At 41.3% G+C, this 17,500-nt stretch overlaps 2 protein-coding genes and 1 long non-coding RNA gene across 3 annotated transcripts in view; 1 reads left to right on the forward strand and 2 right to left on the reverse strand.

Annotated features, from left to right (window-relative positions):
* LOC138953955 (uncharacterized) overlaps positions 1 to 1,536 on the reverse strand; it is a 2,772-nt gene extending 1,236 nt beyond the window's left edge. Inside the window, exons 1-2 of the mRNA XM_070325971.1 lie at positions 1,445 to 1,536; positions 530 to 729 (exon numbers count right to left, since the gene is read on the reverse strand). Coding sequence (XP_070182072.1) covers positions 530 to 729; positions 1,445 to 1,519 — 275 coding nt within the window. The 5' untranslated portion in view covers positions 1,520 to 1,536. The remainder of the gene's footprint in view (positions 1 to 529; positions 730 to 1,444) is intronic.
* Positions 1,537 to 2,327: 791 nt separating this feature from the next.
* LOC138953114 (delta-like protein 1) overlaps positions 2,328 to 17,500 on the reverse strand; it is a 21,513-nt gene continuing 6,340 nt past the window's right edge. The window contains exons 3-7 of the mRNA XM_070324900.1: positions 7,583 to 7,696; positions 6,445 to 6,555; positions 5,945 to 6,075; positions 3,485 to 3,732; positions 2,328 to 3,064 (exon numbers count right to left, since the gene is read on the reverse strand). Coding sequence (XP_070181001.1) covers positions 2,797 to 3,064; positions 3,485 to 3,732; positions 5,945 to 6,075; positions 6,445 to 6,555; positions 7,583 to 7,696 — 872 coding nt within the window. The 3' untranslated portion in view covers positions 2,328 to 2,796. The remainder of the gene's footprint in view (positions 3,065 to 3,484; positions 3,733 to 5,944; positions 6,076 to 6,444; positions 6,556 to 7,582; positions 7,697 to 17,500) is intronic.
* Positions 11,197 to 13,328, forward strand: LOC138953176 (uncharacterized). The gene is made up of 4 exons (XR_011451501.1): positions 11,197 to 11,299; positions 11,588 to 11,629; positions 12,165 to 12,243; positions 12,959 to 13,328. It is a non-coding gene; the product is annotated as an uncharacterized lncRNA (long non-coding RNA).

The raw sequence follows: 17,500 nt of genomic DNA on the forward strand, positions 1-17,500 counted from the left end.
CAGAAAAAAAGGTGGGTGAATATTTGCTTAATCCCTCTTTGGCAGAATCGTGTTAAAAGTACATTAAACGCGAGAGTTAAGCACATGGCGAGTCCTTCACGGTTGGGGTCGAATCCCGCTTCGGAAGACCTCAGTGAGCAAAACGGCGAAAGGGTAAAACATCCATACAATTATCAGCATTGAAAAGGAGATAATAGTGGCTAAAAACTTGAAACTACAGACGAATCCATCTTCGGCAGAGCGGTGGAAAAGTGCGGCAAAAGCGAGAGTTACGTGCATGGCGAGTCTTTCAAAAGAAACAGTCGTTATACTACTCGTACAAATCTGCACTTTGAGTGATAGCGCCGTTTCAAAATCTTGACCGAAAAGAGATATAAAAGTATACTTTTACAGTATCTTGATAAAGTTTAAAATTAAGATGCTCTCATGAAACTATGACACATCACATGCCCCTATTAGGTGCGGGACAATAACACATCATTTTCTATAAAAAAAAAATCATCTCTAAAAAAGGGGGGGAAAAACAGACCTGGGCGAGGACATCTCCGGGGGTCCATGAGGCCCGGAGAGACTCGAACCAGCCCCCTTGAGCAGCTTGTAGAGCCCCAGACCCGCCCCTCCCACCACCAAGGGGGTCATAGCCCCTACCGCCGCCGCCAGCCCCTCTTGTTTCGTCACGCTGCTGACGTCACTCTCCTCGTCACTGCACGTGCACCCGGCACTGCAAGTCTAAAAATAGATGTTAAAGCTTGTATTGACACAATATTGTATTGATCATCTGAGGTGTATACTTGAAATCAATTAATGCTGCAGTTTGGAGCGATCTTGTGACACGGTTTTGCAAACCTTTGTGCAATGTTCATAAAATCAATTTTAAATACAGCTAGATGTTTGGAAAATCACACTGTTTTTCCATTTCGCATTCAATTCAACGTGTCAATGCTTACACAACTATTAAACAGTTCAAATGCTTTGATCTTCATTCGTAAACGCATTGTTAAAACCACCACCTCATCCAACAACAACAACAACAACAAAACTGAATGACGTGCGGAACACAAATCATCAAAGGCGTTATTTTTTTTATTGGTAGTTTGTTTAAATATAACCCGAATAATAGTCTAAATGAAGTAGATAGTAATTAGAAGGAAGGTAACCGTGGTAACTCTCGTTAATGCAGTAAAGGAATTTCGTTTTCTAACGCTTCCACTCGTACACAATGACATGCAAACACATGAAATGAAGCTAAACATTAGTCACTCACTTAGAGTAAAATTGATATAAATTGTACATTACTCATTTTCTGAACAACAAGAACAAAATAGGGTAGGGGGAATATGGGCAGGGACGGAAGCCAAATCAACATCGACGGTGACGATCGAATAGCAACAATTGCACAAAACGATTGCAGTTAATAAAACGAGCAAAAGAGTGTAACACTTACATTGGGTGCCGCAGTCGTTGCTAGGACGACGCTCAGTTGAAAGCACACAAAGATTGCCACGAACAAAGCCCTCATCTTTAAAACCACACTAAAACCACCAAAAAGTAAACTGCAAACACCAAAATACGACTGTGAGTACAAAGTGTGGAATCAAACAACAGCTGAATGATTCCTCGCCCCAAGTATTTCAGAAATTAAACCTCAACCTCTCGAATTCTGGTTGAGAAGCGTAGTGGTGTGAATGTCTTATCTGGTTCGATTTGTGCGTCACTGAAGGTAATCCCAACGCTTGTTATTACACGGTGCCAGCACGTTTATCATTGGCAGAGGCACGAAATGAACGGCCATTATTTGTTTCCTGGATTAGTTTGACACATGGCATGACATGGTCGTCTTGCAGATTTTGTTTTGTTATGATTTCTTGTTTTCGTGTTTTTTTTAGATTGAAAGCAGATCGTTCTTAATCCTCTTTTGTTCTTTCAAGGAGTCGTTAACCCATGGACCAACAAAACAGATTTCAGCTTACATTGCTAAATCGATCTCTTAATCTTCATAAATGAATAAACCACACCATACACTGTCATATGTGAGGTTTATTGTCTGCTCTTAACAGAGGTCAAGCAAAACAAAGGACAGTCTTACATCAAGCTGCAGCAAGATCTCTCTTTAAAAAATACTTCAACGCTGCAAACGGAATGATCAAAATATGAACACAGGGCCGGATCTGGGGGGGGGGGGGGGGGGGTCCTGGGGTTCCGGAACCCCCCCCCCCCCCCCCCCGGGCCATCCAATGTACCTCTCAGAGAAAATAAAAAGTGGACTTTGGACCCCTGCCTTCAGTTGGAACCCCCCCCCCCCCCCCCCTCAAACGAACTTGGTCCGGCCCTGGAACATTTGACAGTCACAGAAAATTAAACCTCGACATTCGTCCCGAACTATTAACACACACTCAGACATCTCATCTAATGGAGGAAAATGTAAACCTTGCAATGGTATATTTTTGTGTGAGAAAACCTTGCACAAAAGATATATTAAATACATGTATTGGTATATTCCTCCTCCTTTGCTTTCCTTTTCTGCCAGAATTAAAGCGGAAATGGCACAATTATAAACAAGAGATGCGTCAGTAAAGTCATGAGTTGGTGTAAACAACATTTTATTCAACTGAATGCAATCACGATACAGTAATAATGAAACCATTAGTCGGGCACGAACTCGAGCAATTACTTAAAATAATATAAATGTCAAATTAACAGTTAAATCAATAAAGACTGAAACCAAAGAATTCTTGTCAACAGGCTTTATTTGCAATGTGTTGCCCAGTAACAAGAAGCAAAGCTGTTGGTCTCAGTTCACCAATCCTTATGGCCGGAAGTGTAGGTGCCGGCTGACTTCCGCTCTGCGGTCTGATGGGATAGGTTGTCGGTGAAGCCAGCTCGGTAGACGTTCATTGGTCGCTGCCCTGCGGAGTCACTGGGGGGCGGGGCGGTGGACGTGGGGGTGTAGGAGGGAGGCGGTCGCCGCGGGGAGTCGAGCTGGGAGTCCGGGGAGTCACTTCGGAGGGAGTCAAGAGTAGATACTGTGGAGCCAGTGGAGGCGGGTCTCACTCCGGTCGGTTTCCTGCACGAAACGGGAAGTTAGTTTGTTGGTTTGTCTCTGTGTTCAAAAATGTGAATACAAACGAACCTGTCAATAAAGATCACACAAGCGACCGACCAAAAGAGGTCGCTATATACAGTTGGTCGTATAAAGTTGAATCATAGAGAAGGCAAGCCGTCAGGTCAGGGATCTTTTGGGGTGGTCTTAATGGATAGCTAGGTGGTCGTGATCAAGAGGTGGTCGCCAAGGCAGGTTCGATCGTATACATTCTTAAAAGGACCAGGGCACTGGTTCGCAGTAAGCTCAAAATGAGCTGATTTTGCTCTTACCAAACCTTATCTTGAAAACACACACCCCAAAACCAAGAAAAAAGCAATATTAGATACAAGTTTGACCTTTTAAAAAAAAAGGAATCAATCAACAGTGACTTTTAAGACGTACGTTGGGTATGATCTCCTTCCTGTCCCAACGCAACATCCGTCACCGAGACAAGCGGTTCCCCGACAGCAGCAGCGGTAGAGCGCCATGACCCCTGACCCCACGGCCCAGCCAATCAGCAGGCCCGTCAGCCCCATGATGACGTCACGAGTATTTGCGCCCTGGCTGTGAGCGGAGGGTGGGGGGATGGGCACTTTGACCGGGGCACCGTTCACCTCGCACATACAGAACGATTCTTCGCTCTGACCACACTGGAAATGGAAATTATGAAGTGTACGTAGTTCCAAATAAAGACGTTGGGCAGGTGACCATTTGTCAACTTTTCTTGGTGTAAAATAGTGATCATTATTAACTATTAAAATTCAGATGATAAAAATCTGAGTACGGATGTAGCCGATGTGGCTTTTTTTTAATTAAAAAAAAGGAGTTTTTATAATGATTTTGTGATGTCTTTAAAGCCATATGTACTCGATGACTATACACGCTAATTGCTTTACCAACAGCTGGAGACATGCTAAATTAAGTTCCCTGCAAAATATTGTGGTCTAGGACCCCTTCAATGTTGAGATATGTTAATTTTCGTTTTGATCTGGATCGTCCTATTTATAGATTTGCCAAATGGACTCAGCGTTGACGCAAGGGAAATAACTCCGCGTCTTTGTTTACATCCAAAGTTTTTGAGACTCTAAAACAAGCTGTAATGCATGTATATGGTCCGCGCATGGCGACATATCGTCATTACATGGTCTTATGGTGCGTTTGACATCGATTATGGGCAAACTACACTTTGTAAACACGGGAGCGCGTACATATGCCTTTAACATAAATTAATGATATGTCATCGCTTAAATCATTCGTTGTCCGAGTAGTGGAGAGAGGGAGAGAGAAAGAGAGAGAGAGAGAGAGAGAGAGAGAGAGAGAGAGAGAGAGAGAGAGAGAGAGAGAGAGAGAGAGAGAGAGAGAGAGAGAGACAGAGAGAGAGAGGGAGAGAGAAAGAGAGAGAGAGAGTAGTCAGTGCGGAAGGCGGCTGTGAAAATCACTGGAACAAGGGAGGCGATCGATTCACGCATGGCGAAGAACGATGTAGTGGAGATTAGTCTCCCGTCGATCAGTTATCTGCATAGATCAGTGGTTTGGCGGTGGTCATCTGTATGGGCCAGCTGAACCTCGTTCAGGATGTTGCATGCCAACATCAACTGTTATCAGGGCAGGCAAGTGGCCACTCAGGAAAGAGTGATAAAAACAGACTGGTAGCTATAAATTCAAGAACCGTGTTCCAAATTCAAAGGGCTGTTGTTGTAAGAGAGATCGACAACCGTTGAACTGTGTCGAAACTACGACAAAATCCTTGCGAAAAGCGATAATTTTGACTTCTGAAAATGTGAAAGGGCTAGACTAACTTACCTGAGAAAAAAAGCCCTCAGATCGCCGCCAACATTATACCATAATAGTAATGCTACTGCGGCGCAGGTGGTGTGCATTTATTTTGAAAAAGGAAGTGTTTTTAAATCTGAATTAAATGTTGTAGATTAGGCAAAGAAAGAACACTCATCTTGATGGTTGAATTGGGTAACTTCCCCTGAGTTACGTTCCTTGTTTCTGTACGTGATGCTTGTTGCTAGGCGCTCGCGTCATAGAGGGCGATAGTCGTCTTGCCATCACTGAGGCGGCGCATCTCGAATTCTTTTTATTTGCAACACCAACGAGAAACAGCGCCCTGTAGCGCATTCACTGACTTTGATCTATTTAATGAATGATTCGTCAAATTCGACAGAAACTCCACCCAAACGATCAGATGAGTAGTATCCCCGTAAACTTGATCAGCAGTTCCAAGGGACATAACCAAACATGGCGGACTGTTGACCAACATATGGACTATATTCTTGAATGGTTGGGGAAGGTTGCCTAATATGGACCGGCGCCTAATATGGACCACCTCCTGTTCTGACAAATAACGGTGCTAAAGCGCTCAAAACAATTTCATTCGCTGTAATATTTACCCTCTCCGGATAACTTCCACGTGTCAAAACGGTTGGAGAAACTCAAACCAAACCACCGTTAGGCTTTTTCTCTGTTGTTCACTTTTGGCAGCGTTCACTCTAAATTTGACGCTTAAAACGGACTAGTTGTTGGTTTAAACAGAACTTTATTCAATTTTAATCATGACAAGAACAATGCATGGATGATTACATACTCAAGCATATAATGCTTATTTTAAGCAATCATAGTAATTACAAAACAAGGGTTAGCATGATGGCGGAATAAATACATTAACTCCTTTCAGGAAACGAAGAAACAAAACAAAAACAAAACAGATACACAGACAAGCAGAAAATGGGAAGGGGTTGGTGATACAGGAGGTGGGGAAAGGGCACGAGAGAACAGGAATAGGAGTTAAGCCAGCCACCGACCACAGCCGAACCAGCTCGTCGAACGCTCGGCGAACTAGTTGTTAACGTGTACCTGTTGGCTGATGTGCTCTTCACAGTTGAGCCCCAAGTAATCTGACTTGCAGTGGCAAGAGTAGCCTCCCGTGACCTCTTCCACACACTTCCCGTGACTGCCACAAGGGGCGCTGCTGCAGTAGTCCACCTCTGTGTACAGTCATCAACATGGAAGTTAAATCAGTTTACAAAAAAACAATCTGTTTAGTTTTACCATCATTAAAACTGACAAAAATATGAACAATTTTCATATTAGCGTGTTTTCTGTTATGACCCCAGCCATCTATTCATCATTACAATCTTTCGCTTAACAACAACAACAACATTTAAATAATTCTTGTACAAGCGTTTGCAGCACATCCAAATCAGTTTATGTGTACGTTCGAATAGCCTTTTCTTCGCTACACCGCTTATCTGCGTTCTAGAAATCATACCTAAACTAGATATCTAACATCAGTCTTACCTAATAACAGTGAACAGGGTTGACCTAGATCAAGTAAATATGACGTCATCACTCACCTACGTCACAACGGGTATCGGTGTAACCCGCGTCACACTGACACTCGTACCCGGCGCCCAGATCGTGACACTGACCGCGCACACAGGGAGAGCTGCTGCATGCCGAAACCACTGTGCAGAAACACAAACCCAGTAGTACATGTATACACCATTACTATTCATATCTGAAATAATCAAATACCAGAACACAGAGCGTGAGCGTGAATTTTAGCTCTTCTTTCCATTTTCTCGCAAACTTTTTTGCGCCATTTCATCAGTTGAAAGAAAACATTCCGGACCGGAAACCGCATTGGAGCAGCTAGATTTTATTATTTCTGATTGGACACTGATGCCGACGCCCACTTGACCCCACTACAATGTCAAGGTCGGAAAGTCGTGAATAGAAGAAAGGTCTTTCTCCTTCACATTTAATCTTCATAATTTTGACTTGTGTTTTTGAACTCTGCAAAACATGCAAGAAACGTATTTATTTATTCATTTATATTTGTCTTTATGTATTCATTTATTTATTAACTCGTTCGTTTATTCAATTAGTTTGTACATATGTAATTATACATTACCCATATTAGTTATTCATTTGACAAAGTGTGATAGTCGATACCAGGTTAAAACTCATTGATTAATTTTCTTCTTCGACGAAGAGAGAGAGAGGGGGTGGGGGGAGGGGGGGGGGAGAAAAAGAGATAAAAACAGAGAGAGACAGAGAGAGTGAGATAGAGATAGAGAGGATGGAGAGAGAGAGGGTGGAGAGAGAGAGAGAGAGAGAGAGAGAGAGAGAGAGAGGAAGAGAGAGACAGAGACATAAAGAGAAACACACAGAGACAGTAAGAGACAGAGACAGAAAGAGAGAGAGAGAGAGAGAGAGAGAGAGAGAGAGAGAGAGAGAGAGAGAGAGAGAGAAAGAGAGACAGAAAGAGAGACAGAGACAGAGAGACAGAGAGAAACAGAGAGATAGAGAGAGAGAGAGAGAAAGGGGGGAGGGGGGTGAGAGAGAGAGAGACAGAGAGAGAGAGAGAGTCACACAGACCAACAGTCATACTGACAGACGAACAGACAGACTGAAACACATAAGCCTACAGGCAGACCCAATTAACAAAAGACAGAAAAATGAAGAAACAGAGTTTCTTAAACGTCAGACCTGTTTCACATTGTATCCCTGTGAAGCCTGCGAGACAGGTGCAAGTGTAGGATGACGTCATGCTTCCACACGAGCCGCCATTTTGACAAGGGGAACTACTGCAGTAATCGGCAGCTGTGGATGACAAAAACAGATAGATGTTACATTTCTCGGACAACATTTTTTGTAATACCATCTTAATCTGATTCTATTTTTTCGCTAGAGAAGCACCCTTTCGTTTTTATATAATCCCCCCCTCCCCCCCCCCCCACAAAAAAAAAAGAAAAGAAGAAAGAAGCAGAAACAAAACAAAACAAAACTGGGAAAGAGAGAGGGGGGATGGGAGGAAAGAAGATGGTGAGAGAGAGAGAGAGAGAGAGAGAGAGAGAGAGAGAGAGAGGGAGAAAGAGAAAGAAAGAGAGCGAGAGAGGGAGAGAGAGAGAGAGAGAGAGAGAGACAGACAGACAGACAGACAGACAGACAGACAGGCAGACAGGCAGACAAAACAACAACAACAACAACAACAACAAGGACGCATGCACTCACACCCACTCTGTGCCTGAAACCCTCTTCTCCCAACCACACACACTTTGATCCAAATCTTCTCTTGCGAGTACTTAGCGCTTGGAAGATCTGGTGTCATTTTCTTGTCGAATTGACAATAAAAATGGCCAAATTTATTCTTTTTTGGGGGGACATTCAATATGCCAGAAACAGTGTTACAGGGTTGGACGGTATTCGCAGGGACGCACAATGACAGTGTTTGTGGAATGAATCAAACAGGAAACAATGAGAAATGCAAGGCAAACTCTTTTTGTATCAGGAGAACAAATCCACAAAAACCGAATTCAAAAGAATCATTTTATTGAAGAATAACATAGATTGTTGCAGATAAGCACGAAAGACGGGTTTTCCTTTTAAGAGAGCAAGAGAGACTGAGTGAGAGAGAGAGAGAGAGAGAGAGAGAGAGAGAGAGAGAGAGAGAGAGAGAGAGAGAGAGAGAGAGAGAGAGAGAGAGATGGTCAGTTACAGATGATAAATGCATAATTATTACTCAGGCACACAGACACAGAGAGACATACAGACAAAAACACAGACACACATTTATACCCGTATATGTATTCCAAGTCTCTCATCTTCCCTCCCCTAGCCCCCCCCCCCCCCTCCTCCAATGCCCTCTCCGTAACTTCCATTTTCTTCTGCGCCATTATTAACAAATTAAATTTCAATCAAGGGTGACGTACGACAGGGAAAGAAGACCGGCAAATGCAATCTTCAGGCCCACAAAAACTAGTGGCAAGTCTGAACAGAACAGGAAAAAGACGCAAGGGAAAAACACACACGACAGCAAGCGCAAAACATTGACGAAACATCTCTTCTACGTTCTGTCAGCTGTGATAGAATTTCATTGCTCCTCGCATGCAGAGACCTGCAAACATGTCTTTGGTTGCGCACAATGCCAGCGCGCAGCTTCCATGCCCAGGGGGGCCAAACGTGCATTCTCAGAGGGGAAATTAACTAATGCTACGCCCGCAGTCGTAACAGCTTTCTCTCCTTCCGCCGCCTGATAAAAAATAGTCCGGCGATCAGCGCGTTCTGAGCCCTTTCCATTACCCAATCGCTCGTAGAAACAGTGCACAATTTGAGGCCCGCTTGGCTACAGGAGCGAGGAGTCTGATTCGATTACAATTCCTTGTCAACTTGCCTTTCAAGTCAAGAGCAGAGAGGGGACACAAAAATCGAGAAAAATCTGCGACCTCGCTGCCCGAGTTAATTTCATTTGCATGCTGCAACGGGCAAAAAGTAGTAAAACGACGAGGCTTCTTATCAAAAGCCTCTTGTTTTGGGGTTGTTCGGCTTCTTTTCTCGGTTCTGAACAAGCATGGTTACTTTATATGCACGACCTTTTCACCCTCCTCTTATTCGCGCTAAATCTTCCTCCTCTACAGTCCGATTATCTTTCCTTTGACTCTTCTTGTTGAATGTAAATGTTTTGTTAACATGTTTCTTGTAGATTGTTGCAGTCGTGATTGCCGCGGGTGTTGCGAAACTTTTGGAATTCGCCAAGTGTTTCAACAACAAGCTAAAGCCTTCTCTTAGCGTCGAGAGCTCATCGTCTGATCACACTTAATGAGATACCACATCTCTCATTGGCCTTGCATCTGGAGACAAATCTGGCGTCAAAAGCTAAGCAAAGTTCAAAAAGACGTCATGATGCGAATATTGGTGTCACGTCAAAGTTGTCTCACATAATGTGTATTCACGACTTTTTTCCGTGACCTTTCGGATTTCATGGGGGCTGCCATTTTGGTTTTGATGCGCTTCCTTTTCCGGCTTACGTATTTTCCGGTTTAACATAGCATTTGCGTTTTTTTTGTCAGAAGAGTGATATTTGGTTATGAAGGAAGTCAAGTCCGCCATTACCTGCCACCTCAGTTGAGTGTTTACTTTGAACTTAAACTTGAACCGTAACAGTGTGTAGCCAGTTCACAAGACCTGTTCATCTTCCTACCAGTTCCAACTGTTGTTATCAATGGGTCGCGCAGCTGGAGGAAGTGTTTATTTCCATTCGGAGCCCAACTTCAGTTCAAAACCAGTCAAAAACTGGCCTTGACATTCCCACACCCTTGAATGACATTAGATCTACGTCGTTTCCGCTTGCCAAAATCCCACATGTTAGATCTACATGTCTGCTCTTCGAGTTGTTTGGAACTTAGTTCGAGTATTTTCTCGAACGTAACTTTTGACCCAGCTGTCAGGTAGGCATCATGAATTAGACGTACACTGGCAGTTATAAATCATGTTGTGCAAAAGACTCTAAAGAAGTAGAACATTGTGGAAAATCGGGAATGCTTTCTCAGTTTGTGCACCCTGGCAACATTCAGCAGGAAAAATAACCTGCATATGCCTTCCTCTGCAAAAGTCGCGCGAAGAATGCTGAACGGGCAGCGACGACTAGCTGTTCTTCTTCACTGAAAGTAATAAACTACCCCCCCAAACCCTGCAAGTTTGTGCGATTTACTTTGTGGACATGAAGCCAGCAGAGGACTCAGGAATGCCCACTTCATTCCTTGATTGTACTTCCGTCACAAGAACTAAAAGAACATTCAATGTTCGTTAAATCTGTGGATCAAGTGACTCACGAAGCGGAGGAAAAGAAAACAAGAGGCGAAGCCATCAAGGCTCACGTAAGAAATCTACAAACAGTAACACAAACTCAATCACTCCGTCACACACACACACACACACACACACACACACACACACACACACACACACACACACACACACACACACACACACACACACACACACACACAGAAAGAGCATAGGTGAAACTGTGCAAGAAAGCGAGACACTAGATCTAGATCTGTCTGTCTGCATGTAGCCTACTTACAAGGACACGACTGCCAACTAGTCTCGGCGCGCTCAAAATAATAATGACCGAGACTGTCAGTACTTCCTTCGCGTGACGTCTAACCCTCTTACGTCATAATGTGACGTCAATGTAATGTGACGTCTTCAAATGTTAGAGTTTCTACCACAGACATACACACGCACAGACGCACGCACGCACGCACGCACGCACAGACAGACAAAGTTACGATCGCATAGGCTACACTTACGTGAGCCAATCACCGGCAGATCTGTACAAGATGTTGAATTCTGCCAGGGAAACGAAGCCGCCCTCACGGCAGAGAAGTCTTCGCCTACGAAAATCAGTAGATCTAGAGCAAGGTAAACATACGTTTTTCAAAGCTTGTTCACAAACACACACACACACACGTACACAAACACACACACGCTCACACCATCACACACACACATGAAAGAGATGGAATAGCTGATCGAGTGATGACAATGTTGATTGATCAGGTTTTTTTGGTGCGGTGAACTTGAGGCTATATTGTTCTATCAATCCATCGATATATTTTACACTTTCACCCCAGAAATGAAGCACGTGTACACATATTGAACAAAAGAATCATTTTAAGCTTTCATTGGCATTGTTTCCTTTTTTTGCAGACATGTTGGCAGGAAGTGAGTGTTTCACCCCACTCTTGCAAGGTAGGTTGATCACTACTGATGACAAGTTCTGATTGTTTTTCCTTTTTAAACGGATGACAATCCGTACTCTGCAGATGGATCTAACCGAGATGGATCTAACCGATACACGGAAGCAACATTGGGAACAAACTGTTATTCAATCTGTGAATATTTCATGTGTGAGGGGTATAAAGTCGCAAGTAGCCTACGTTCGCTAATGTAGAGAAATAATGTTTGACTCAAACTTCAAGTTAAATTGTTTCTGCTGTCAGAGCCATCTTTCTGAAGGAACAATATTTTACATGCCACTGGATTGTTGTATATTCCTTCTTATTTTGCAATGACAGGCTCAGCTTTCATTTGATTGTAATGTGTTTCTTATTTGAAGCTTTGTATCATAAAAGCTCTGTAGAAGTGTTGCACTTGTTTTGCAGACTGCATTAGGCGTGGTAGCTATTGCACACACCCACACACCCCCCCTGCCTATTTATCTAACATTCCCACCCACACACATACACAGGGTGCTGACAAAGGATTTTTTTCCATTCTCCTTCAGGCCATCGCTTAATTTCTTGCAGATTGAGGAGCAATGGACGTTTGAGCAGCTCCTAAACCTGGGGCACACAAGCCACAAGGTAAATAAGGTATCAGTATACAAACAATTATGAACAAATGTTTTCCCTTTGATTTTTATCGCATAATTTCTTCATAAAACTCTGTAAATTGTGGCAATTACACATTATGCCAATAACATTATTATGAAGAATTTTTTCATAAAACTCTGTAAATTGTGGCAATTACACATTATGCCAATAACATTATTATGAAGAATGAAGATTTTCAACTTATCATTGAAGAAATGAAATCAAGCATTTTTGTTCATTCTGTATTTGATTATTATTTTCCAGTCTTTGGGTTGGCATAGTGGGTGAAATAAGGGTGAGGAGTGTCGGTTGGTGTTATTTTTTAGGTCTTGGTGATGTAATATTTTCCCTACGGTATTATTCATGGTTATCATAGTGCAGATTCCAGGGAAACGGTTTTTTGAACAGCCTCTTAAACTGAAAAGCTACAAGGTCAACAACATAAACAGGTTACTGGTGTCTCGGGCATTGATGTTTTTAAAAAGATTTGCACAGCAATTTTTGTGTGTGTAAAGAGATAATGAAAATAAAGCATAACAACTTTTATATTTTTGAAGTGGAATTAAATGTTTTCATTTTTTTTATTTTGAAGTGTTTTTGTATGCAGGTTTTATTGGATCGGTGGGGGGTGGTTTTGATGGTTCTGATTTATTATGATGTAAGGGTGTTTTTTTTCCTTAATTATTTATTTAATTGGTTTATGCAGACTTCATGGCAGCCACTGACCTGACGATATGACAGCCATGAATATCGAACGCAGAAGGAGAAAAAGAAGAAGACAGTCTAACAGGAAAATAATTCTGGTATGCTCATAATGTCTATGCCAGTTAAAAAAAAGTCATGAATTAAAGTTTACCCAGGTTAGACATTAGCATGTCGTAATTGTGACAATGAATGTATCCGTAAACGCACCAAGAGACTTACTTAGAAAAATTGAAGTCATGCATCGTCAATATGACTACAATCACAAACTGAATAAGGGGAAATCATGTCAATTTGGTGGTCTGGATCATCAGCTGTTGCTCATTCGCTATAATGGTCTACTTGACAAAGTCCGTCTTCGTGTGCTTCTTTGTTTCTTTATACCTAGTGTAGACAACATGTAGGCGTTTGTTTATTGTATTGCTATTGTTTGTTTGTGAGTAAAACTATGGTGTGACTTCAATTGTTTGGAATTTGTTGTGTATGTTCTACTTTGTGTAAGGTGTTTCTCCATGCCCCCAGAAGAACCGACATTATATTAAAACCTTCATACCCTGAAAATACTTGCATACTAGATGTTGTTTCTTATTGTAATGATTGGGGACAGGCAAGCTCTTAAATTGTGCAAGCCTTCAGAAAACTGTCAAGTCTGATTTGCTAGAACAAGCGATATTAACACGTTATTAAGATGAATATTTGATTAAATATGTGCAGGAACCACTTCAGCAGATTCATATGGCCAGTCTCACAATGCAAGGAAGGTCAGTAAATTGTCGGAATTATGTCTTTCCCACCTGTTCTGTGTTTAGTGTCAGCCGTGATTGCCTGATGAGAATTTGAAAACATGTTGCTAACTAACATGAACCCAACCATGAAACGTGATGTAGGTGAGTAGCCCATCTAGAAAAACGAACCTGTTCTAATTCCGAATTAGAACAGGTTCTTTTTTCTAGATGGGCTACTCACCTACATCACATTTTATGGTTGGGTTCATGTTAGTTAGCAACATGTTTTCACATAGAAAATGGTGGGCACCTGAACAAATATCTGCACATTACAATGAAGTCTTACTTTGTGATATGATGGTTTAATAACCCACCCCCCCCCCCCACCCCACCCCCCCAAGAAGAAGCTCACATAACTACCAACTACACAATTTCATTACAGAATCAAACAATGGGAAGAATCAGGATTCAGCAGTGCTAGGTCGTTGAGGGGAATAGCTATCACTAGGCACTCAGCAATAAATAGTTGAGGTTTTCACGGACATTAACAAAATCCGGTAACCTACGGACAGTAAATTTCACAGGGAAGGGAACAAGAACGTCAAAATGGAAAAGTATGTTTTTTCTTTCAAACCATTGATAGAGCTCTGAAGCTTCACACAAGTTTTGCAGAGAGAGCACTCGGCCTATTCATTTTTGGCACTAAAACATGCGCACACACAAAAAGAAAGTTTTTAAAAAGTGGCGCCAATGTATTCTCAGTCACACTCACAGCCTTAGAATATTGCAGTTTGTATGTTACCACATTGAGGCATGATTTTACTCCATGCAATTACCTGACCAAATCTGCGACAGTCGGGCAAACTTCTTACAAGTCGGATTGGGCCTTCAATCAAATACTCAGAAACCAGCAGCTACTTTAAGTAATACTAGTTTTGTTGTTATATTTTACAGCTTGTACTGAATGTATTTTTCTTTTAATATCTCCTCAGAATCGAATCAGCCAGAGAAAGACCATTGAGAGGGAGAGCGCACAGTAAAGCATATATGGCATGCACTTCGGTGGACCAGTGCCATCATCTTCATAACAAGAGATGCAGATCATATTTTATTATATTTAAGTACAGCTGTTAGCAAAAGTATTTGACGATTCTTGGGTACGACTTTCGTGTTTTATCTTATTAGCTTGTGCACAGCCCCAAAATCTGTTTTATTTTGATTTATCATTTATAGTTTGAATTTTTTTTTTAAATGGAATTAGTCCAAATGTAAATACATCTAAGGCTGCAATATTGTTTTCTTGTATATACCCTTAAAACTACCTCTTCGTGTAAACAAAATTTAATTGTAAAAAGAAGTGTTTGTTCAAGGGAGATAATTTGAAGCGAATTTTTTTTAAATCAGTAAAACTGCGTAGTGACATCCTCAATTAAATAAAAAGAATACGGAATAAAAGTATACACACAGGTTGTACCCATTTTCTTGATTGCACTGCTTTTAAGTAGAAAGCTTTTTTTCTCAGAATTATTTTACAAATAAAATTCAAGGGAGGCAATTGATATGATAAAAAGAAAGAATTTTTTCTTTTCTTAGAATACTGTACACATTTAGTAAAGTATATTTGGTTTTTTTTTTCTGTGCCTTCTACTTGACAAGAGAACCACGAGATTTGTGCAGATTATTTAAAATGTTCTGTACAGTATATTTTACAACTTAGACAGATCCATACAATATATATAATTTTGTAATAGATGTTTACAATTTGTAGGTATGTTTTTGTTTTAAATCAACAGTTCGGATAGCCATAACAAGTGTGTATGTCTTGTGATTTGAGAGCTTTAGCACTGGATGCTTAGAATCCTCTTGATCATTTACTTCAGTAGGTTAAGCCACCTTCTCCAAAATCTTCTCTCCTATTTTGTGCTTACTACAGTGGGTTTGACAAGAGAACCACGAGATTTGTTTTTGTACATATGTTGCTTTTATTCTGTACACTTTAATATTTTAATCCTATGTGCACATTTTTTTTTAACTGTGTTTTGGTTATTGTTTTTGTTTTCCTGTATTCAAAGTGTGTATGGAAACCACAACCTGTCACAGCAGTATTATTAATCTGGATCTCCTTGCTAAGAACGTAATTAACAAAACGTGTGTATATAGCTAAAGAACTTAAAACGAATTTCTGCTACTTCACTCAAAATACGTCCATCCTCACACTCATATTTTCTTAAAATAATATTTGTTCATACAAACATGTTTGCGAATTATTCAATTTTGCGTAAAATATTCAATTGCGATTTCTTTGTGTCTGGCAAAATTATGTAATAAAATTATGCAAGATCAAATTCAAAACAGCAATAAAGCTGCTGACGGCAGAATACCTCTGTTGACTTCTCTATCTGTTGGGTCAAACTATGCCACAGACATGTTTCTTCTAGTAGCTCAATATTACGTGATACAGTCTCAAAGACAGAACAACGCAATAACCTTTTTTTGTGTAGATTCGATTGACTTTTTCCTGAAATAAAATATTCATGAAGCGGATTCTGACTGAGTTAATATATTTCTGGAAAGCTAAACAACGCAATGCGTCTGTGACTGGTGAAGAAGCAGAGCTGGAGCTTTTTGTATTGTTTGTCGTTGGTTTTATTACACACGCACTCACATACGGTCAACAAAATGTTGCATGTTCCTGCTTGACAAACAAATGCCTGCATACATGTGTGCACGTTCGAACGTACGAACATTCATACCTGTGCAAACAATCTGCCACTTCAAGTTCAACACCCAAACCCCACACATTCCTCCAAAAGGAGTCTGAAATATAATACTGGCATTTGTGGTATTGAACGAGGACCGTACCTCAACTTCCATTGTCTAGTGCATGTGGGTCTCATGTTGTACGTGTGAAACCACTTACTTAGAAAAGAAAAAATCTTGTAAGCTCATCGAACAATTATATTCTTAAACAAACTGGTTAGAATAACAGATTTAGGAGAATGCAATGCAAGGAACATCTTTATCTAATTCTGTCGATGCTTAGATCTAGAAAAGCACCCACTTATTCCAGTATAATAGAGAAAAAAAATCCAATTGAAAAAGTTCCAGATCTAGACAAGGCAGCACTAGCAGCAATTTTAGCTAGCAAAATCGAACTTGCCCTACTGCAGTCATGCAAGGTCGAACCACTTTCCTTGCCTAGTGGGGGTTTGGCGGGTAGAGGGCCGGTGCTGGCACACTCGGAGTGAAACGACATGACACCTACTTCGATAGCTTCTCCGGATTTACGTGTACAAACAGCGTCCGGGTTTACCGCTTCGATTCTAAACCCTAGTTTCTCATGTTGGTAACAAACTGGCTATTTGTTTATCAGATGTGTCGTTGTTCCACATTAAATGATGCTAGAATGCAAGGTCGCAATCATTTGGTTATCAAACCAGGTTGTGTTCTTTTTTTCATCACCTTTTTCCGCGCAAACAGTTTTGCGCCATTTCTTTTGCGCAGACTGGGCGGGACAGGAAGCGGAAGCGCATCCCTATTTCTGATTGGACAATGATGCCGACGCCCACTTGACCCCCACTACAATGTCAAGGTCGGAAAGTCGTGAATACATACATGTGTATTATATGTCTCCCAATGAAATGACAAAGAATGTGGAGAAAAAAAACTGTCTCGGTGACGTAGTCATATCAGCAGAAGAAAAATATTGGTAAGGTCACCGCCAGGCTGTGCATGTATCGCTATTGTATGTCATTAACACTGGCATAATCAAGGTCTTCTGGTGACCATGTATCGCTATTGTATGTCATTAACACTGGCAT

This window comes from Littorina saxatilis, linkage group LG17 (genome assembly GCF_037325665.1).
Source record: "Littorina saxatilis isolate snail1 linkage group LG17, US_GU_Lsax_2.0, whole genome shotgun sequence".
Taxonomy (NCBI): domain Eukaryota; kingdom Metazoa; phylum Mollusca; class Gastropoda; order Littorinimorpha; family Littorinidae; genus Littorina; species Littorina saxatilis.